Source organism: Panthera leo, chromosome A2 (genome assembly GCF_018350215.1).
Source record: "Panthera leo isolate Ple1 chromosome A2, P.leo_Ple1_pat1.1, whole genome shotgun sequence".
In the NCBI taxonomy this organism is placed as follows: domain Eukaryota; kingdom Metazoa; phylum Chordata; class Mammalia; order Carnivora; family Felidae; genus Panthera; species Panthera leo.
Window position 1 is genome coordinate 166662124 of NC_056680.1, and position 23252 is coordinate 166685375.

The 23252-nt window shown below is 59.4% G+C and overlaps 1 protein-coding gene across 10 annotated transcripts in view; it reads right to left on the reverse strand.

Moving 5' to 3' along the window:
* Positions 1-23252, reverse strand: part of PTPRN2 (protein tyrosine phosphatase receptor type N2) — an 811978-nt gene that overhangs the window by 69013 nt on the left and 719713 nt on the right. For all 10 annotated transcript variants that reach the window (XM_042927240.1, XM_042927243.1, XM_042927244.1 and 7 more), the window contains one exon: positions 12303-12497. In XM_042927240.1, the coding sequence (XP_042783174.1) occupies positions 12303-12497 (195 nt within the window). The remainder of the gene's footprint in view (positions 1-12302; positions 12498-23252) is intronic.

Consider the following 23252-nt stretch of genomic DNA (forward strand, 5'->3'; position numbering starts at 1 on the left):
AAAAGGAAGCTGTCTGATAAAGCTACATCTCTATTTATTTCTCATAAATTACCCGAACAAGAGGAGAGAATGTGTTTGCAAATAGTTTTACAAGTTTCTACCCGTATAAATTAATACACGGTCTTTATTAAATGAGAAGATAAGAGTTTGATTTCAGCCGCAACCGTGTCCCTTTGACAGACGAAAAATACTTTAAGCCGTAAGTTATTTAGGAATCCCATTAATGCACAAAATTCGGCTGGAAAGCAACCTTGGATTCCAAAGCGCTGATGGGAAAGTCAGGGCTACGAGAGGGAAAACGAGGCATGGAAATGCAGGCCTAAGAAAACCAAACCCTGAAAAGGCCTCCTGTTCACAAGTTCTAGCAGGAACACAGGCTGTCTCAAATCAGCAACATCCACCGTCCCCTCTGGCACTGTGGGGAGCTTATGGGTGACACCCGGCGGACGTGGTGTCGTGGAGAAATCAGGGTGGCTCGTGGGTTGTGTCTCCACCGGTGTTCCGTGACTCAGGCTGGCTCCTCAAAGTGCTTCCAAAGCGGTTTCTGAAGAGCTGTTTTTCCCTGCCGCGTGCCAGCGGATGCACGTGTCTGGGTGGCCGTCCCCCACCTCCCCAAACGGATGATCAATCCAAATGGCCAATTCCAAGTCCTGGTCACCGGAGCAGACTCTCTCCTCCAAGACCCAACACCGCTACCCTCCCCCACCTGACATGAGAGTGCCCGAGGGGGCCGTTTTCGTTTTTGCGGGGAGTGGACAAGAGCGGCTGCAAAGGGGAGGCCCCAGGAGAGGAGAAGGAGAGACCCTGTCTCCCAGCAGCCCAGACAGCCCCGCCCCGGAGCAGTGGGCCTCCCCTAAGTAGCACTCTGTTCTCCTTAGGACTTGACGACTTTCTGGTGGGGTGCTGAGGGAGAATGAAGAATTCCAGTGAGTCAGTGGAGGGCACCCCAGAGAGCCTCACAGACGGAACGTTCTCTCCGTATCCAGATGGGAGGTGCTGGGTTCTCAGCATTTACGAGAAAACACCTGCAGAAATTCTGAAGTGCTCACGGACACCAGAACCGTTTGGTTTTTAATTTCCTAAAGCAGCAGGCTACCTGCTGTGAGCAATCAACGGGGAGGGGGCGGCAGGAAACACAACACTTGTCTTCCCTTCGCTCGTGGGGGGATGAGGCCTGAGTCCCCGGCGCTCCCCCACCCTGTGGACGTGGACGGAAGCGGGGGCTCGGGCCTCAGCCTCCGTGACCAGCACTTGGCTGGCAAGCATTCTTTTCTCGGTGCCTCTGAAAGGAGGAGCTCCAAGTAGAAAAGAGAAGTGAGCCGATCTCCCAGAAATTATCTTCCCCTTTTAGCGTGAAAAGCTAGAGATAAGACTACCAACCGTACTTTTCATCTCTTTCCAGCTCAACTGCCAGTCGTGTGGGGACTGCCTGCCTTATACGCCCCCAGGTTCTCGGGGTTTGACGGGGGAAGGGAGTGTGCTGTCGGCTGTCACCCGCCTGCTCTCTGTCCCCGCGCGGCACAGCCACGGGGCCCGGAGCCACCCCTGCCACCAGCTGCCTTCATCGCCACCGCCACACGCGTGCCACCTGGGAGTCCTCCGCGGCCACCAGCCGTCAGCAAGCAGGGTCCACTGGGCTGTCCGCCCCACCCGCCGGCCGGGGCTCCTTGCAGCGCACACCCACAGACGGGCGTGCAAGCGTTTCTGGAGCGAGGTCGCCCCTTAGCCAGCAGACAGGAAAGTGGGGGAACCTGCCTGCGTGAGGTCACTGCCTGGGTTCTTTTGACACCAGGTTGCCACCTTTAGATGTCTTTCCCTATTACCAGGACATAAAGCTGGTTCTCAGGTGCGATTGTCGAGGTGACGTGAAGTCAAATGGCAGTGCACCATTCGCTCTGTGTGCCCTTTGTTTAACCCGCATTAAGTCTTCTGGCCCCAGAGACATGAAGGGTGAGTTGACCCGAAGAGCCTCCCCTACAAGACGTGCAGAAATGTTGGATAGACGGCAGAGTCAGCCTTTCACAAGGTTAAGGGAAACCCTCGGACATCCAGAATGAAGAGCAGGTCAAGTGGGAAGCTCATGACCTTGAGGGAGAGCAGGGCAGACGATTTCCTGGACCTAAAACCCAGGGTCTTGGGTTTTTCTGTCTGTTTGGGGTCTTGGGGAAACCCTGCCAGGCAGGAGGGAAGGAGGTGGATGTGGGAGCCCCCCCGCCCCCAGGAACCCCAGAAGACCCCATTCCCAGGGGAAGGGACTGCTCATGCCACAACGAAGCGTATCTGTTCCCACCCGGATTCAGAATGGGAAGGCGTTTGGACCACAGGCCTCATCTAGGACTGAGGCTGGAAGTTACAGTATGTGGGTGGTCTGAAAATCTCCAGGTAAGGAATTCATATAAAGATGGTCCTGGTTTAACGGTAGTCCAGAGTGTCTGGCCAAGTCACCTCAGAATCTCTCTCAGGTTAAACACCCCCAGTGCGGCTATACAAAATTATGAGAGATAGAAATTACAGAACCCACCAGACAAGAAACCCTCCTAAGCAAGTCAGCAAACACATCAAAGAGCCGGACCAGGTTCATAAGAACCTGGATGATAGAAGCATTAGATAGAAACAACCAAGGGGCAGCTGGGTGGCTCAGTCGGTTGAGCGTCCAGCTTCGGCTCGGGTCACGATCTTGCGGTCTGTGAGTTTGAGCCCTGCGTCGGGCTCTGTGCTGACAGCTCAGAGCCTGGAGCCTGCTTCGGATTCTGTGTCCCCTTCTCTTTCTGCCCCTCCCCTACTCATGCTCTCTCTCTGTCTCAGAAATAAACATTAAACAAAATTTACAAAAAAAAGAAACAATCAAATAATGCATTTGTAATGACTGAAGATATTGCAGTGAGGATCGACAGTGTAAGAACAGATTCAAAAAAGAATAAATAGAACAAGTACAAATGAAAAATATACTCCTTGTAATTATTAATGCAGTGGATGGGTCACATGTCGATTAGACACTGTGGAAGAGAAACACTGCAAATCGGATAACAGACCCGAGGAAGTCGCCTGGGGGGCAGGACGGAGGGACAACGAGAGGAAATGTGGAAGAGATGGGAGGCCACGGGACACCCTATGTGCTCCCACCAGAAGAGAGAACACAGATGGTCACGTATAAATTGTGAATGGCTGGTCATTTCTGGGAACTGATGTAAGATCGGGACTGTCCAATGTAGACACACAGTAAAGCCAGAGCAAAATAAGAATAATAAAATAGGTCTGCACCCAGACAGGGCCCAGGGAGATCCCGGAACAACAAAGGTGTAGGGTTCAGGAAGAAAGTAGAGTGAACCCCAAAGGAGCGGCCATCGGGCCAGTGGCAAACAGCCTTCTCAACAGCTGTGGTGTCAAAGAAAACAGCGTTTTTAAAGTAATGAGAAAAAATTAACTAGAATTTGACCGTTGGCTAATCTATTATGCAAGTGTGAGAGCTAATTAAAATCATTTTCAGGCAAACGCATCAGAGAACACTGGTCTTGACCCTGTCGGTCCCCGGCTCGCTGGCCCACATGTTCTCTCACCTTCCGGCGAGCGGACACAAGGAAGAGAAGAAGTGAATACACGGCCATCGCTTTTCCTGTTCAAGAAACGGTAGCGGTTGCATAAGGATCAAGCACAAACCCGCATGCGGCGTGTGGCCCGTGTGTGCGTGCTAGCCTCCTCTGTCACCCACTGTTGGCTCCAGTCCTGGGCACTGACTTGGGGACTCTGACAAGGGGTCCCCTTGCCCACTCTGTCTCCCGCCCACCCCAGAGCGCCGCTCCCTCCTTGACCAAGACGGCGCCCAGAACCCCTCGGGGCCAGCGCCCCTCCTCAGTCTCCCCCGCCGCCCCACACCTTCATGAAGGATGAAAAGACTTCTGGCGAAAGAGCACGATTTGGCATTCGGCCACGCCCAGTGTTTCCTAGATATTAACCCCTTTCCGCTTCAGATAGATGGTAAACTTCTCAGGGGCGAGACACGTACCATCTGCTTCACTTGGGCATTCGGACAATTTAATTCACGGCCTGGTGTATGTGAGAGCTGAGCTAGAGGCTGAGGATACACAGGTGGGCAAAAGTCAGTGAATGCTCGCCCACGTGTGACTTAGTTGTGGAACCGTGGGTTTCACGCAATTTCAAAAACTGCTTCTTATACATTGTTAATTTTGCACACTGCTTTGTACATAACAACCCCATTCCTCCATCCTGGGCCTGCAGGGCTCCTGCTGCCTTTCCACTCCCCTGGCCTGTGTGCACACCTTCCAGTCTACGGGCAACCGAAGGGGCCAGAAGGACACATATCTTCTTGTGGCTTTTCCTGTCAGGTTGATCTGGGGGAAGTCCGAGGAGGTCACTGCACACTCAGGAAATATTTCCCGTGAACGTGTATATGAATAAACACGTTCCACACCCTATTTTGGGTATCAGTTTTAATTTCTTCGCCTCACAGACTTACTAATTATCAAATTTAGCATTTGATTATTTAATTCAACAAATGTAATTGGACACCTGACTTTACTCACGATGTTTTACCCAATTTACTCATGACAAGAAATGCTAACAAGCCAGGAAAACGTTCTAGCATCATCCTAGCATTTTAAACAGTAAAGCAGATTTTTAAAAATAACAAGGCAAATCACACCCCCCCCCATCAAAAGTACAATAAATAACTCACTCCCCACAATAAAGACTGAACAGAAGTGCCACTCCCTGTCTTGTGTCAAAACCAAGCTACTGAGGGTGGCCAGTGTCCCAGCTGCCGAAGGAGCCTCTGGGCACCTCAGGAGCTGGCCATGGGGTGGGGGGCAAGCACTGTTTCAGCCATGCAGACATGGAGCCCTGTCCCCCCCCACTCCAGCGGTGAGGGAACCTCGGGAGGAGACACAGGTGATCTCTCTGACACAGAGCACTTGGCCCTGGGGGCCCAGCACCCTGAACACCTGGCTGAGTCATGCCCCACCCTGTGAGACCCTTCCACAGAGTGGGTGGTCGTGACCTGTCCCTCCCACGCTAAGCACCTGTCTCCAGGGCCAGTTCTTGGGTAGAAACCGGTCAGGCCTGATGTAAGAACCGTCATGTGCTGTTTGTAAATGCATGAACACTCCCTGGCCACCTCCCTTCCCAGGGAGCCTCTTGGGGACCTGCCTCCTCTCACAGTGACGGGGACGGGCAGGAGGGTGAGGCTCGGACAGGGGAACAGAGCTGTGCCTGGAAGCCGGTGGAGACGTGAACGGTTTGCGAGTCTCTCCCTCAGGTCCCGGGGCCAGTGCTGGGGCCGGTGGGGGTGGGGGTGCGACAGTATTACCACTCGCTCAGTCCCCACGGTGCACGGAGGACGCGACGGGAGAGACGGGGGCCTGTCATTGCTTCAAGCTGCAGGACACGGGGTAGTTCAGGCACCAGCCCTTGTCATGGGCTCACTGCGCCCCCCACATTCCTGTGCAGAAGCCCCAACCCCCTGACTCAGGACTCAGCCGTATTTGGAAATGAGGCCTTAATGCGGCGATTAAGGTAAAGCAAGGTCGGCGGGAGGGCCCCGATCTGGTGTGACTAGTGTCCTGATAAGAAGAGGGGGTGAGGACACAGACACACAGAGGGATGGCCGGTGAGGACACGGGAGAAGACGACGTCCACGCGTGGGGAGGGAGGCCCCGGGGAGCAGCCAGCCCCGCCCACACCGTGATCTCCGACTCCCAGCCTCGGGGACCATGTGCCGGTGCCAGTGTGTTGCTGACCCCAGGACAGGACCCTTGAGACCCAAAGACCCCACAGCAGCCAGGCCCTCGTGCCCCTTCAGGCTCCTCTTACTGACGTCACCACACAGGACGCCCCCTGGCCGGCTCACAGCACTGGCCCGCGATTCTTACGCACGGGAAACACCGTCCTGAGGCATTGAGCCTGCCCACTCGGTAGCTCAGTGTGACTTTTCAGACGGTTCTTTTCTGTTCTCACCGAAACGTATCCACATCGGGCGTTGTCAGTGTGCCTCTCTCTCGGAGGGCCTCATCGGCGCAGAGGAGGGACGAGGGTGACGCGGTGTCACCACGAGGTCGAGTCCGGTGAACTCTCGCTGGTGTCCGTGGTTCGTACCATGAAAACGTGCGGCAAGTCTACGCGGCGGGCGGTGGCAGCCCTCGAGGGACACTTCTGGAAGGAAGGGCGTGTGGCTCCCAGACGTAGGAAAGGTCGCCGTATGTCACGCACAACAAGAGAAGTGTGAGTTAGAGCCGCTTTTTCCCATGCAGCGGTGGGAAAGACGAAGGCCGGCCAGTGCCCGAGGCCGGGGGCGTCCGGGGACACGGGCACCGTGTGCGTCATGGTTGGTGGGACGGTCAATCGGTCAGACGTTTTGGCAGGAAGTCTGCCAACATCTCTCGAGATAAACGGGAGGCATCCTGGGTGACCCAGGGTCTTGCAGAAATTGAGCCTACGATTCCTTTCACGCGGGCCGTGTGCTTGGAACATTCGCGTGCGAAAGCTGCCCGCTACCCTCAGCAGGATGAAACAGAGAAACTACTGGACGTCGAGTCACAGAAAACTACGGGACTGTACGAGTGGTGGCTCCGGGGGAGGGGCCGGCCACCGTCACCGTGAGGACAGTGGCCACCGAGCCGCAGGCGCTGGCCCGGGGCTCCAAGAGCAGGGCCACGGGAGGAGGGCCGCCAGGAGCCACAGAACCAGGTCCTTTTAGGAAGACCGGCAGGTGCCGGTTCTCCAGATGAAGGTGCCCGAGGCCCTGCTCCATCCCGCCGGCTCCCCATGCGCCCGTCCCGGCAGCCTTCCCGGGTAGGCAGGGGACTCGCGACACCCTTGGCTGGTGGGAGGCAGCGGGTCAGAGGGGAGTCCGGAGTGGATGCGGGCATACAGGGGGCGGTGCAGGTGGAGTGCTGGGTGCGGCGGGAGATGCGGGGGGCACCCACCTCCCCCCTCTCCCCTGCGCACATGTCCCTTCTCCCCTGCGCACATCTCCCCTCTCCCCTGTGCACACATGTCCCTTCTCCCCTGCACACACATCTCCCCTCTCTCCTGCACACCCCCCCCATCTCCCCTGCGCACCTCCCCCCTCCCCCGTGCATACATCTCCCCTCTCCCCTGCGCACCTCCTCCCCTCTCCCCTGTGCACACATCTCCCCTCTCCCCTGCGCACACGTGTCCCTTCTCCCCTGCACACACATCTCCCTTCTCCCCTGCACACCTCCCCCTCTCCCCTGCGCACCTCCCCCCTCCCCCGTGCATACATCTCCCCTCTCCCCTGCGCACCTCCTCGCCTCTCTCCTGCGCACACATCTCCCCTCTCCCCTGCACACACATCTACCCTCTCCCCTGCACACCTCCCCCCTCCCCTGTGCATACATCTCCCCTCTCCCCTGCACACATCTCCCCTCTTCCCTGTGCACACGTCTCCCCTCTCCCCTGCGCACACATCACCCCTCTCCCCTGCGCACACATCTCCCCTCTCCCCTGCGCACACATCTCCCCTCTCCCCTGCACACCTCCCCCCTCCCCTGTGCATACATCTCCCCTCTCCCCTGCGCACACGTCTCCCCTCTCCCCTGCGCACACATCTCCCCTCTCCCCTGTGCACACATCTCCCCTCTCCCCTGCACACATCTCCCCTCTCCCCTGTGCACACATCTCTCCTCTCCCCTGAGCACATCTCCCTTCTCCCCTGTGCACACATCTCCCCTCTCCCCTGTGCACACGTGTCCCTTCTCCCCTGTGCACACGTGTCCCTTCTCCCCTGTGCACACGTGTCCCCTCTCCCCTGTGCACACATCTCCCCTCTCCCCTGCGCACACATGTCCCCTCTCCCCTGTGCACACGTGTCCCCTCTCCCCTGTGCACACATCTCCCCTCTCCCCTGTGCACACGTGTCCCCTCTCCCCTGTGCACACATCTCCCCTCTCCCCTGTGCACACGTGTCCCTTCTCCCCTGTGCACACGTGTCCCTTCTCCCCTGTGCACACGTGTCCCTTCTCCCCTGTGCACACATCTCCCCTCTCCCCTGCGCACACGTGTCCCCTCTCCCCTGCGCACACGTGTCCCCTCTCCCCTGCGCACACGTGTCCCTTCTCCCCTGTGCACACATGTCCCCTCTCCCCTGCGCACACATGTCCCCTCTCCCCTGTGCACACGTGTCCCCTCTCCCCTGTGCACACATCTCCCCTCTCCCCTGCGCACACGTGTCCCCTCTCCCCTGCGCACACGTGTCCCCTCTCCCCTGCGCACACGTGTCCCTTCTCCCCTGCGCACACATCTCCCCTCTCTCCTGTGCACACGTGTCCCTTCTCCCCTGTGCACACATCTCCCCTCTCCCCTGCGCACCTCCCCCCTCCCCTGTGCATACATCTCCCCTCTCCCCTGCGCACATGTCTCCCCTCTCCCCTGCGCACACGTCTCCCCTCTCCCCTGCGCACATCTCCCCTCTCCCCTGCGCACATCTCCCCTCTCCCCTGTGCACACATCTCTCCTCTCCCCTGAGCACATGTCCCTTCTCCCCTGTGCACACATCTCCCCTCTCCCCTGCGCACACGTGTCCCCTCTCCCCCGTGCACACGTGTCCCTTCTCTCCTGTGCACACATCTCCCCCCTCTCCTGTGTACACGTGTCCCTTCTCCCCTGTGCACACATCTCCCCTCTCTCCTGTGCACACGTGTCCCTTCTCCCCTGTGCACACATCTCCCCTCTCCCCTGCGCACACGTGTCCCCTCTCCCCTGCGCACCTCCCCCCTCTCCCCTGCGCACACGCCCTTCTGCAGCCACCAAACCTACAGCAGGTTGCTCCTCCCTTCTCCCTGGCGGGAAGCCTGCAGTCCCTCCCCGTGTTGGGACGTGCATTTCTGTGCACTCATCCCAGCACTTGGTCTCGTCGCCCTCACCTGGGAAACGGGGCTGACGTCGGCTCCCCCCTCACGGGGTCTGAGCAGCGGCTGCTGTGTGAATGTTCAGTGGTGCCCATTCCTGCCTCGTACTCCGAGGGCGAAGGAAATCACACTGCAGATTCACCTTCAACGTGGGCGGAGATGTATTTTTAAGAGACCATCCAGCACCGTTTTCCTGAATTCGGTTTTCTATTCCTTCGGTCGTAATGGGGACAGCACCAAGCCAACTTTCCCTCCGTGTCCCCGCTCCCTGTGCACCAGTCCCCAGCTTTCCAGCCTGTACAAAAGGGCACTGAGGCTGGGGTAGACGCGTCCTGGCCGCTCCTTGCACACTCTCGCGTGTGTGCGTCCTCTGTTACACCTGCTTCACAGAGGCACCTGTGTCCTGGGGACTCTGGGGACAGTGACCTGTTCTTGGCACCTACTGCGCAGCCATGCTCCTGCGTCCGAGAGCAAATGTGATATGGAAAGGGTCCTTTTTAACAGCTAAGTTCAAAGGCGATGCCTTCCCTCACAGCGTCTCCCCTGTGTCTCCTCACACGTTCAAGACACAGTGATGTTTACAGTAGTTCCCTGACTTCCCGGGTCACTTGTTTTTCAGAAACCTGCATGTAGCCCTGAGGGCACACCGCCCTGGTCCCCTGCAGACACTCAGAAGCCCGCCAGGCTCCTCCCTTCCTGTCTCCCTCCTCCCGGATGCCCCTTCCTTCTGCGAATATCACAAATATCACCGCGCCCTGACTGGCCACGCCGGCGTGGCTCAAGCTTGTGGGACCCAGACCCAGCACCACCTCCCTCGGCGCCACGAAGCCTGGGGTCCACAGACCGGCCTCCCAGGACCCCTTTCTTGAGCCGACCCTTCGGTGCCCCAGCAGGGCAGTTCTGATGCCCCTGGTCTGAGCAGGAAGACCAGCTCGTTGGGTGGAGTATTTATTTCTAGAGTTCTCTTCCTATGGCTTCCAGGCAGGAGATCACAGGCAGGAGATCCAGGCAGGCGCCACAGGCAGCCCTGGATGCTACAGCAGAAAGTGACCAGGAGACCAAGAGGGGACTCCTTCCCCAGCTGAGCCTGCGTCCCCCAGGCTAGCCTCACCCTAGGCCGACTTGCTTCCCAGGCGAGCCCCGCCCTCACGTGGGCCCCGCCCTCAGCGGGCCCCGCCCCCAGGCGAGCCCCGCCCCCAGGCCCGCTGCTCCTGAAGGTGCTCTGACGCGAGGATCCACATTTGGCTTAACTTCCCGTGGCACTTATGCCTTCAAACGTGCGTCCCACCCTTTGCTGAAGAAAACGTTCCGATTTTGCACACTGGTCGCAGGTTGTAGTGACGAGTATGCTCTCCAGATAACCTGGCCCTTCTTTCCTTGTGGGGTGCTCCTTGCTCCCACCTTGTGCAAACGTAAACAGCCCTGCTGTGGATTCCATTCTACCCGTAAGGCAGAATGTCACAACTGCCTGAGGTGCGGGGAGCGGCGGGATATCGGAACGGTTGGCGCCTGGGATTTGCCTGGACCCTGCATAATTTATCTGATGGTCTTTGAATCCTTCGCGTGTAGTTCAGGAAGATCATCGTGTAGCTGTCTGATAAACACTGAAGTTTCCTCACGGAGGGTCGAGTTGACTGATCACCGCAGAATTATCTTTCTTGTAGGCTTAATGAGTTAGAAGGTCAGGCGTTCCGGCGCCTTCCTGAGGTTCTGACACGCGCACGTTTCTACAGGTTGTGCTTGGGAGGGGGAGGGCCATTTGTGAACCAATAATGGAAACGCCAGTTACTGTTGGCCATGACTCTGGTCCAGCCAGACTGTGCTCCGTGGCCTTCCCCATTCCCTACAAGAACGGACTACGGTTTCAGCGCCTAAAAGAGGAATCATTTTACGTGCTTTTAGTGAGTGAGAAGTTTTGTAAAAATGCTAAGTGGTTCACTTATGCCAATGGCCCCAGGCCTCTGGGCTCTGCACAGGGGAAGTGCTTGGGATGAAGATAAGTGTGTGTGGGGGGGGAGGAACGATGACACAGGGCCTGAACCCACGTGTCAAGCTGGGTCAAGGCGGAAGGAAGGACGACACAGGGGCTGAACCCACGTGTCAAGCCGGGTCAAAGGACAGTCAGGACTCCTGCATGAGGCAGCAAGTGCTGAGAGCCCCATGCACAAGCAGGTGGACTGAGCACAGACCGTGTTTCCACCAAGGGTCAGGACGTGGGAGGAAAGGCTGGGCAGGAACCAGGAGCGGGGATGTGGGAGGGGCGGGCTGGCTACCGGAGCCCCTCCCAGGAGGCGGGTCGTCGTGGAAGAAGGTTCTGGTTAGGAAGGGGAAGGGACCTCCCCAGTTACCCAGCTGCAGTTCCTTGATCTTGGACGTCCAACCCCCAGGATTCTGGGAGACACATTTCTGTTGTTATGGCCCCCAGTTTGCGGTATTTTGTGGTGGCAGCCGGAGCGGACTAAGCTGCCGGCTTTCTGGGGGTCTCACCAGCCTATATTGTCGATGAACAGACAAGGAAACTTTCCGCAAAATTAAGTGTTTAAAGACAGCCAACACAACTTTCGGGGCCCATCCCACGCTGACACTGGGGACGAAGACCGGACCATGAAAACCACTGCCCTGATCTGGGGGTGTGTCGGCCGCCGCACAGGGCTCTGCTTCTCATTGCCTGAATCCGAATCCGGGAGGAGAACAATGGCTAGCGGCTTAGCGCGTAAGCTCTACAAGCAGGAAACAGGAGGCGGTGTCCCACCTTCAGAAGAAAGCCATTATGTAAGAGAGGCTGAATCGGGAACAGTTCTCTTAGACTCAGACACAGCCTCTCCGCGCACGGGCCTCGAGGACGACACTCGGTTTGGGAAGAGACAGGACAGGGACAGATTCATCCCCCGACACACAGGAGGGAGGGTCCCACGGTGGGGGCTTCCGCTCCAGGGTCTCCAGGGTCTCTTCTTACGAAAGAGCTGGGCTCTGAGCCCCCACCTCTGCCCCCAGGCACTTTTAATCAGAAGCAGGAGGGGAGGGACATTTGTCTACCCGAGCCAGACGCCGGTCTGGACGACAGCAGTGCACACAGTAGGCACCCACTGAAAGCAAGACAACCAGGATGGAATCCCGACTAGGTGTGTGGGGGGCACGCGGTCTAGGCAGAAGACTGGGAAGACCCCGGCATCCGCACATCCTCATCCTGCCTTAAACGAGGAGGACTGGGTCAGCGGAGCCCGGACATCCTGGGTCTTCGCCTCCGGCTGGCCAGCTGCCCGACACGGTCAGGTTTGTTGCTGACGGTTCTGAAGCGGCCGGGTATGTGACGGATGGGACGCAGGGGCGTCGTAAGCCCCGCCCTCCCCACCCCCACTCGCTCCCCTCCTTGCGGACGTGGGCAGGGCCCTTCCCGACAGCACGGACGGCGGGCCTTACCAGGACCATGTGGCCGGTGGAGATGTCCATGTGGGGCTGCACGGGCTCCTCCGACCAGGATGACGTGCTGCTCCGGGCGGAAGGGCTGGGCATCGGCCCGTCGCTGAACTGGGACGAGACGCTGTTGATGCGGGTCGTGTGCGGGCCCTCCGGGCGCTCCGACGCGCGCGTGGCCATGCGCTGCCGGCACAGCTCCTGGGGGACGGTGAGGGCAGGTTAGTGTGGCCTCCCCCCCGAGCCCTGCCCGGCCCGAGAGCCGAGGGGCACGTGGGGCTCTCCCCTGCAGCCACGCACACGCACACACAGATCACACACACGGATGCGCACACCCGGCCACACACGTACAGACACATAAATACTCAATACGCAGACATGTGCACAGACAGATACACACATATAGGTGTGTACGCATGCCCACAAGACACAGATACACACACAGATTCAGGCAAAAGGGCCACTGGACCGAGCCCTGCGGCGACACTGGGCCACCCGCAGAACCGTGCCACGTGCAGGCTGAGCCAGGCATCTTTCTTTCCTCTTCAGAAGAGGGGTCACAGAGGCGGAGAAGGGTGTGCTCTCCGCTTGGTACCATGGTCAGGCATTGGGGGGAACCGCCTCTGTGTGGTTCTTCCCGTTTTTCCCCAAACGATGCCCAAACGGATAAGAGCCCCCACAGGAGATAATAAACGAAATCACATACGAAAAGGGAGGTACGCGGTTCATGGAAAAGGGTTTGCTTCCTTGACCAGACCCCCAAAGACAGAGTTTCCAGATCTGAAGGAAAATCTCGGTACGACGGCCAAACGGAGCTTCTGTCGGGCCACCGCAGGGTCCTCGCCGTCGCCACGCAAGGCGGACACGGCGCTCAGAGGCGGGGGCGCCTGGTGGAGTCGCTCGCTAGCTGCTGGCTGTCATCGGACAGTCGGCCGGGACGCCCCCCACTTCTCGCTAGCAAAATAACCGTGCAAGGGCTCTGGCGTCATGATCTCACGAATTCCACCCTTTGCTCCCTGAAAATATCACTGTCGCTTGAGCCATCAAAATAAAATGATATCGAGAGAAAGACTGTAAGGGAATCTGAGCCCAAGAGGGGAATTAAACACGCATTCACGGGACAAGACGCCGGGGAGCTGCAGGGCTCCCGCGTGCGCCCCCCTTCCCGGTGCTGGCGCCCAGCCGTCCCTACCAGCCCCACGCACCAGGGCAGTGGCCGATGCCCACAGAACGCTCACACGTTTTCCTGAACCTTCCACGTGGCTGCCATCTTCCTCAGTGTTAGAGAGCTTCAGAAGGCCGCCGCCACCGTAGAGAAGAGACCTCTCTGGGCGCAGCTCCCCGGGGGAGGCACGGCACACGGGCCCGGAGCTGGATGGCCGCACCGCTGGGACAGGTGCGCTGAGGGGAGCCCCAAGGGCCACACCGCACGAGCCCTCTGCCCGCCAGGGTCGTGGGTCTCGGGGAGCAGGGCTGTGGGGGTCCCGAGGAGCGGGGGTAACGTCAGGCACGAGGCCACCGTGAGGACGGCAGAAGGATGGCAGGGGAGCCACTGTGCGTCCCCTGCGTCTGCCCACACATGGTTTTTACACAATGAGTCTGTTTAAAAACCCAGCCAGATTTTCTCACAATCTTGAAAACAAACAAACAAGCCCCAGACACAACGGGTTATTTTAATAAGGTAGATGGTGTCAGTAACCCCTTCTTTCCCGTGGATGAAGTTCACCTGCCAGAATAAGCAGTACGTCCCACCGAACCTCAAGGCCACGCCACCGTAGGCCAGGAGAGCGCCAAACATTCCTCCAGGAAGGAGCGCCTCTGGGGAGGAAGGTTCGCGATGGCTGCGATTTGGTCACTAAGAAACAAACGTCACAGCAGCTAGGTGACCCCCCAGGACTGTGCGGGGATCGGGGACGACCACTCTCTCTCTCTGCTCGAGGGAGACCGCGCAATCACGGGTGGACGGGCACATCACACAAGGTCTCCGGCTCGAGTGTTTCCACTTTAAAAACGGAAGTACTCATCTGGTTACCGTGAGAGGCCCGTGCGGCGGCCGCCGGAGAAAGTCTTTGGTCATTCCTCAGCAGGTGACGCAGATGTCAGTGCCACACAAACGAACAGTCCCAAGGGCCCAGCGAGTCGAAAGATATTTCTAAAGAAACCACAGAATTTTGGAGCCGGAAGAGGCAGCAGATCGCCGGTGAGACCTCCTCTCTTGGCAGGCGACTCAGCGGCTGGCTGGAGGCTCCGGGGGGCCGCTGGGGGCTGCGACCTGGGCCCAGCTCGCTGCAGCGCTACTCAGTGCTGGCGCTCCTTGTAGGTCTTTCTTGAAAACAACGCAATTCTCACAGGCAGAGGGAAGGCTCCAAGAAGAGGTGGTCCCAGCCTGCGTCCCAGGGCAGTGCACATCTGCCCTCCGGGCACCTTGGTTGGACAGTGGTCACCCCAAGAGCGAGGGAGCGGCTCTGGCTGGACCTGGGGGGGGGCACCACCTGGGGGGCCCACTGCCGGGTTGGCGGGGGAGTGCCAGGGGCCCAGGCTGCTCCCATCACATTCTGTAGATACAGGTAAAGACACAGGCCACCTGCTCAGATGGGACTTTGATTTTGAACTGACCGCTGTCCAGTTTCTGTATGATGAACAGAGCCAGCCGCTAAGACCACGCGCCTCTGGTGGGAGGGGAGGGGAGGGGAGGGGAGAGGTGAGGAGGGGAGGGGAGGGTCACGTCAGAAGTGGGTTCTTGGGTTTGAAGCCACCGCACACCCGAGGGCCTTGAGGCCTCCACTCCGTGGGGGCCCGTCTGACCCTGACGGGCTGACAGGTGGCCGTGGGGGCCCGTCTGACCCTGACCTGGGAGGACGGGCGGCCGCAGGCAGCTGTGCTCCCCTTGCACCCCCAGCCAGGGTGGGACAGACACCAGGAGAGTTCGCCCTTGGGACGCAAACAGCCGGGTGTTCGGTGCTGTCTCGGGAGGGATTCCACCTGGAATCCAGGGCCCAGGAAACGGCTTCTCCAGAGGAATGGAGACCCGGGCTGTAACGTGTGTTGACCTGTGATTCTTCCCCTCGGGCTCCAAGAAATCGCTCCCCTGTTCACAGCACCTGAGCGACAATGCCTGCTTCCCGTCCTCGCCTCAGCGCTCACTGGCTGTGCGACCTCAGGCAAACCGCCTAGCTTCCCCGTGTCCCAGTTTCGTCACCTGTGAAACCAACCTCATGGTTCTTGTGGGGACTCAACAAGGTCTCATGCTCAGCACCAGCCTTCGGCACGGCCTGGCACATTATTAGCTATTAGTATTTATTCAGCATCTGGCGGTCCACACGTACCGTTCCTAGATGCCGGGAATGACCGTTGAGGACGACCAGCCGGGCCCTGACCTCCCCGTGCCCATGGTCCGGCCCAGAGCCGTTGGGTGTTTTGGGGAACGGGAGCTGCCGGGCAGGGGCCTCCCTGGTGAGATGCTCCCGATCTGAGGGCACCTTTCGCCGGGCCTTGTGAGGGAAAGCGCAGGCCCAGAGGGGCTAATGCTTCCAAGCGGACAGAGCTCCCGGCAGGACAGAGGGGAAAACTCGGAAAGATGGCCCCGGCCCGAAGCTCGCCAGCGGCGTTCTGCAGGTACGCGCGTCTCGAACCTTCGACGTGCCTGCCGCCACCGGCGTTCTGCCTCGGAAGCAAGCGATGCAAGGCTGGGCGGTCTGTGCGGGCAGAAACGCCAGTCAGAGGCCGAGGCCCCGAGGGAAGCCACCATTCACGTGCGGCCACCTTTACCTCTCGTCACACCGCCCCGCAAGCCCATCGTTGCTGAGACGCGGGCGTCGTGACTGAGGTTCTCACGGGACCCACCCAGGGGCCGGCTGTTCCAGATGCATCCCCGGGGTTTGCGTGGTGGCTTCTGCCGGGCTGGGGTCCGAGCTCTGCCCTGGGAAGGAAGCAGCCGCCAGGGGTCGACGCTCCCTGTGCCACTCCTGTGACCTTGGCAAACCGCGAACCTTCTCCCGCCGCATCTTCCCACCGTGAGACCCGGGAAAGCACCACATGCTGGCCCCCTCCCCCCCCCCCCCGTCACGGGGCTGCCGCGTGTGCGTCACGGTAACAGAGGGTGGGCACACACCCGGCGAGGGCCCCGGGACAGCGAGCCGCACGTGGTCCGTGGACTGCGAGGGGCGAGCCCCAGCCTCTGGCGCCCCCCGCGGTGCCCGTCTGTTTGAACCGTTGGGTCGGATGCACACGCCCACCAGGAGGGGACACAGGCCAGGCTGTTCCGGAACCCCGACTGTGAGCCCCCACAGGTGCAAACCGTGTCCCCCTCTCCCCCTGCTGCCAGGTCAGCTCCACGCGGCCCCAGGAAGCTCCGGACGCCCCCAGGGAGGCTTCTCTGCCCACGGGAGAACTCTCTGGGGGACTCACCGTGTGCCCTTCTAAGTAGTGCTGTAGGTTGATTATGGCTTGAAAATGAATAATAGAAATGCTGTATTCCGACCAGACTCTACTCTTACCTTATTTTATAATATTTTTATTTTTTCAAGCTTTATTTTTGAGAGAGAGAGAGAGAGAGAGAGAGAGAAAGGGTGGAGGAGAGGCAGAGAGAGAGGGAGAGCGAGAATCCCAAGCAGGCTCTGCGCTGTCAGCACGGAGCCTGATGCGGGGCTCGATCCCACGAACCGGGAGATCGTGACCTGAGCCGAGATCGAGTCGGACGCTCAACTGACTAAGTCACCCAGGAGCCCCTCCTTACTGTTACTTTAAAAGCAAAATTTCCTAAGGACAATTGAGCTTCTCTTTAAGAGACAAGATGCGGACTGTGACCTGACTCACGTGATGTGGCCGGGGCCAGGCCCAGGAGCCCACGCGGTGCAGACAGCAAGCTCTCAGCACAGCCGTCTGGCCCCCACGCCCTCCCCAGACTGGCCTCTGGGTGACGCTGTTCATCTGAAAGTCTCATCTACACCAAAAAGGGTGATCCGGGTGACACGGAGGCCCGTGGAGGCGTGAGCCCCCGACCCCTTCGGCAGCGGTCCAGCCGTGGGCACGGGGGGTGGGGCGGGGGCACAAGCCTTCATTTAAAATGTACTGTGAGGTTTACCGCACTAGTTTCCGCCACACGGAGCCGGGTCAGACCACAGCACTTCCCGGCTGTTAGCGGCCTCCGTTTACTCTCAGACTCACGTGGGGCCCGCGTAGGACGAACAGACACTCAGACAAACACCAGTCACAGGAACACTCCGTGAGTACCGTTCTGCTGAGGGTAAAATACAGGCCTGGGGCTGTCTGTGGGGGGCACTGTCCGCGCGCAGGGTGCCAACGACGCCCAGGGCAGGCTGCAGGCACGTTCCGGAAGCAGCCGGGGGCCCGGCCCGATGTGGCTCTGATTTCTCTCATTTACGACCTGGCAAGTTCCCCGGGTCAGGCTGCGGATGCCACAAAAGGGAAGTGGGCGCAGACGCAGGCTCGTGGACGACGTTGGCGACAGCGCAAACTCCGCGATGTCACGATACCTTCGCCCTCCGGAACGCGGCACCCACTCGGGGACCCGGGCATTCCTGCGCCCAGCACGGCCCTGCCCTGAGCACAGGAGGTATTTCTCCCAAACGTGTCTTCGCTGGAAAAGGTTGTGCCTCACCTTCCAGACCCTTCGTCAGAAAGTAAAACCCTCACGATGTTTAAGATCCAGACCAACTCCACTTCGGGTTTTAAACTGCCACTTTAATGAACATGATCCTGGGTGTTCATCTCGACCACCGTGAGTTTATAAGACAATTACAGTCTTCCTGGAGGAGTTCATGTGATTCGGCGGCCAAGAGGCAGTGAATTATGAAGGAAAAAGAAGGGCAGGTCTAATCAAATGAATCTCTTGGTCACAGACCCACACGTGGGGCCACCCAGCAGGTCATCACGTGACTCCCTCCAGACGGCTCCTTACTCGGCCGTCCTCGGCCCGCTCACGCCGCCCAGCGCCGTGTGCCCGAGACCCGGGCCTGCCCAGTGCTGAGTCCTCTGCACGCGTGGTGTGCACCCTCTCGACCCAGACAGCTCCCTGAAGGTCCACGGATCACCCCCGGGAGCTTCACCAAGTCTGTTTTCTTTTCTCATCCGATGCCTACTTTTTAGCAGACAAGAAAACGCCAATGCCAGCGTGAGTTAAAGACTGGTCTTCCAGGGAGCAAAGGGGGAAGTCACTCATTCGGGACCGCGATGTTCCTCATTTTCAGGACATCCACCTCTGGAGAGGGGTCCTTCCGGAGAGATCTACTCAGTCGGCATATCTGCCCTGTACCTTCTTAGCGGTCTGCCCTCCGAACCTAGGTGTGCGGAAGGTTCTCAGGGAAAACAGAGGTAAACCAGTTCACCTTCCTGAGGGGAAGGAGGCACACGGTAGCAAGAAGACGACAGACACGGCTTCGCAGGTGATCTCCACAGCGGTCACTGTAGATGGTCAGTGAGCCTCTGCCCTTGGGAAGCACGTATCCTAGACCACTAGTGTCGCAGGGGAAGTCCCACGGCAGAAAGACAAACCCATCGGCGCTGGAGAACACAGGCCCGGGGCGAGCGAACCCCAGTGTGCGGTCGCAACCGGGGGCCGACGGCAAGGTCCACGGGCCCGGATCACTGCAGCCTGAATCTGGGGTGACGACAGGGCAGCACAGAGCTGGCAGGGCTGACAGAGGGAGCACGCGGACGAGGCACTGGCACGGACCGGACGCGGGGCCACACGGCTCCCCGCAGAGGCCCCTTCTCGTGGGAGCAGAGGAGGTCAGGACACCAGGTCAGGCCCCAACGCCGCCCCGGCTGGACCACGGCACCACGGGCCACGTGGAACCCAGTGTGACGACCGACCACGGTCTTTGGCAAGGGGCACCTTTGCCGGAGCAACCAGAGTAACGCGACTCCTAAAAAAGAAGAGTGTCTCAGTCCCCTGAATTTAAGCGCTCGATCCCAGAGTCAACACGAGAAGCCTGTGCCACACTGTTTAAAATATCCGAAAGGTTCCTGGTTTGTCAGGAAAGGCAGAACACGAGTGCCCGCACCCCCGTGCTCACAAACTCTTCAGATTCAAAACCTCGGCGTCTGTGGCGTGGGGCTGTCCCCAGCGTGTCCTGAGCCCACAGACACAGTGTCGTGGGGTGGTCCCGCCACCCCTGGACCCCTCGAGCAGAGTCAGCATGGGGTTTGCTCAAGCCCAGAGAGCTCTACGTGTCAGCGTGGATCCTTGGGGTGCAGGGTGCCGGCTGAGGAGTCCCTGGGGTGCAGGGTGCGGGCTGAGGAACAGGCCTACACGGCGCGGGCTGACCCCGCGGCCATCACCTCCTGGAAGCGGCCTGCGTGCCGCTGCCCTTGCAGCTGAGGCCCTGGGCTACCTCTGTAGAGCCTCAAACTATTTTATACGTCTTTGTAACGCAATTTGCAAGATAAGTTGAATAGGATTCTGGGGGCAGAAATCCATCCATACACATAATAATGCAAATGTCTCACTTCTCAAATCTTCATCTGATGGGGGAAAATTGCAGAGTGGGAATCACTCCGAGAGAAAGGACCTGTCATTCCCAAATTCCGCCGAAAGAAAGACCAAGACGACAAAGGCTTAAGAAAAACCTCTTTGTACCTTTCAAGGAACAATGGGAACAAAGCCTGAGTGTGTACACAGAGGACGGCTGGAGTCTTAGGGGTATTTGGAGAGCGTAATTTGTGGTAACAGGGCAGAACCGAGGAGGGGCGCACAAAGCCGCCGGGAAGGAGGGGCGTTCATTAGGGTGGGCCGCGGAGGGAGAGAGGCCAATTACCCCGGCCTGGATAAAACACTGAGAGAGCACGCTGAAAAGGGACCGGCCTCTCTGGGGAGGCACCCGATCTCCAGCTCGGAGGGCACCGCAGACCCGACAAACAGCAAAAACAAGGCGCACAAAGCACCCCCAAGGCGGCCTCGCGGGGACGGCGGCGGCGGGGGGGCGGGGGACGGGGCGGCTGCGAGCGGCCAGTTTCACTGGAAGGCTGCAGAGCCCGAGGGACAGGGAGGTCTTTATCGCAGACCCTCCGATCTGGAAGCAAAGCCAGGGAGAACCCGGGAGGGCAGGACGCACGGAGACAGGCCCCCCGCCTGCCGGGGGGAGAACGGGAGGTTTTTGTTTCGTTTTTCATTTTGCTCTTTTTCTCCTCCAAATGAAGCACGTATGACTTTTGCAACGAGAAAAGCCAGGATAAGGTGTGTTTTAAAATACGTCCAATTCTCCACTCGATACGACGAAGCTAAGTGAAACGTTTAGAAAGTACGAGTGGGGAAGAGCATGGGAGGCAACATCCCAGGTTGTCAACGCGGCTGTAATGCGTCACTAAGGAAAAACACGTAAAGCAAGACCACGTCTCGTGGAATCACCTCCGTCATGGGCTGCTGTTTCATCATAAGGCCGGATGTGACCTAGGAGGAGCTGCCTAGGCCTACATTCTGGGCCAGCCAGGCCGCCCGCTGACACGGCAACTCCGGACCTGGTTTGTGAGAGCTGTTTTACATAAATGTTCTCGCCATAAATGGCGTATCTGATTAGCACTGCGGGGAGAGAGACACGGGCACCGTGCTCCCCCCGACATCCCGGGGCCCCCTGAGCCCCCTTGCAGCTGCGGGGGGACCGAGGGCCACGGCCGTCTCTGGGTGAGAACCGGAACCCCCCTCCCCGCCCCCCCTCCGCGGAGTCAGAGCCAAGGCACATACCCCGTGGCCCTGTCCCTCGTCTCGGCCAGAGCCACACCGGTTCCCTGGATGGAGTGCCCGGTCCCCAGCCCAGTCCACGTTACCTGGCGTGTGACACGTGGCTTGTCTTGGGGCACGGCCCTGCCCCCTCCGGTGGGCTGCTCGGGGATTTCGACCCGGGGGGGGGGCATCACGCACACAGCCCGTCACACCCCACGGGAGGGACGTTTCTCCAGGGCAGACCCTAGGTCGGGCTCCAGGGCTTCTGCAGGGCATCACTGACCCCGACCTCTAACTGGAGATCGGGGACCCCGTCCCCCAACCCCCACCCTGACGCTCATCCTGACCTCTGACCGGGCATCTGGGACCCCGTGCCCCAACCCCCACCGCTGACGCTCACCCTGACCTCTGACCGGGCATCTGGGACCCCGTCCCCCACCCCCACCGCCTTCGCCCGAATAACCACGTGGGCTGCAGACCACGGCCCTCTGGCTGGACGTGCAGCTGTGTTACTTTCGGTGCCATTTTCCACAACAGTCGTAACCTAACCCAAACAGCTCCCTGGTATGCAGCGTTTACCGAGGAAAACTGAGTGATTTTGCCCCATTTTGCAAGATGTTTTCTCGAAATAAAACTTAAAGATACAGACACATTTTAACTCACAGGAGCGAAAATACGCTTCGACACGCTTCTGAATCCAGAAGGGTCTTGCAGGAGTCTGATGCAGGAAGGAAAACGGCCGCTTCCCTCGGCCGTCCGCCCCCAGCCCCAGAGCGGCGGCGGCGATAACCCCTCCCATGCTCCTCGAGGCGCACGGCACACCCCACATGTGGGCTCTGAGCAGCGGTGCCCCGTGCTGCTCTCCCCCTGGGTGTCGAGCATAGGCGGGGAGGCCGCAGCAAACGCTCGCCCACTGGGGCGCCCCGTCGGTGTCCGCTGCCCTGGGCCGCCCAGGAGCCGGAACTGGGTGCTGCTGCGGGAAGGGGGAGGCTGTGTGCTGGCCCTTGGAAGGCCCCGGAGAGAGCCCAAGAGCCTCATCCAGTTGGGGGACTCCTCCGGTCTCAGAAGCCTCAGGTGGCATGCAGACAGGTGCGGCCCCACACGCTCAACTTCGTCCAGACGTACGTGATGCGCCCAGATCCAAGCAGGCCGCACCCCCCTTCTCAGGGGCTGCCCCTCCAAGGCACTCTCTCCCCTCGCTCGGCTCTTGACAAACATCAGACTGAAGTCAGGGAAGAGCCACGAAGATAAAAACAGAGGAAGGAAACACATCATTTCAATAAACGTCCCTGTACAGCCCAGTTAACCACGGTTCGCGCCGTGGCCGGGGGCTGGAACCCGGGACGTGGGAGACGGCCTGTCTGACGTGCGGTTCCCACACAACTGGCCGCCACCGCAGCCCGGAACAGCCCGCCAGGCCGCATCTGCATGGCAGATCAAAGGGCAGACACGAGCCCCAAACTTGTTGGGCCCCTGGAGCCCGTGACCCTCCCGCCACTAAGTTTCACGGGTTCCCGCGAGGCCAGCGATGGCTCCGGAGCTCACAGGTTCCGCCCGACCTCCGTGCGCAGAGCCAATCTCCAGCGCCCTGAACACACGCTTCAAATGCAGACGATCTAGGGGCGCCTGGGTGGCTCAGTCGGTTAAGCGTCCGACTTCGGCTCAAGTCATGATCTCGAAGTTTGTGAGTTCGAGCCCCGCGTCGGGCTCTGTGCTGACAGTTCGGAGCCTGGAGCCTGTTTCGGATTCCGTGTCTCCCTCTCTCTGACCCTCCCCTGCTCATGCTTTGTCTCCCTCTGTCTCAAAAATAAATAAACGTTAAAAAAAAAAATTCAAATGCAGACCATCTGAATTCTCCAAGTCCGTCAAAAACTAAACCCCAGGCCTCTTCGGAGTGGCCTGGGCCCACGTGGCCTAAGGGGTGAGCGGCCGTCTCCCACAAGAAACTCCTGGCACTTTCCTAACTTTCTTCTCGCTCCCAAGGTGATGAATTCTCGTCACTGGTTCATCGCCCTCCCCGCGTGGCTCCGTCCTGGGTGCTCCCCGTGGGGGCTCTATTCTGGATGCCGCCGTCACCGGCAATGGTCTGGGGCGCAGTCCACATGCTTCCCCCCAGCCGGCTGCTCCCACGCCGGGGCCCTGTGTCGGCTGGCTCTTACGGAGCACCAAACACCCCCCTGCAAGGTGAGGTGCGTTCACGACACGGATCTGGCAATCCAGGAGACCCCGGTGCTCCCCACATTCTCGGGAGGACCCGACCCGGAAGGAACCGCCCG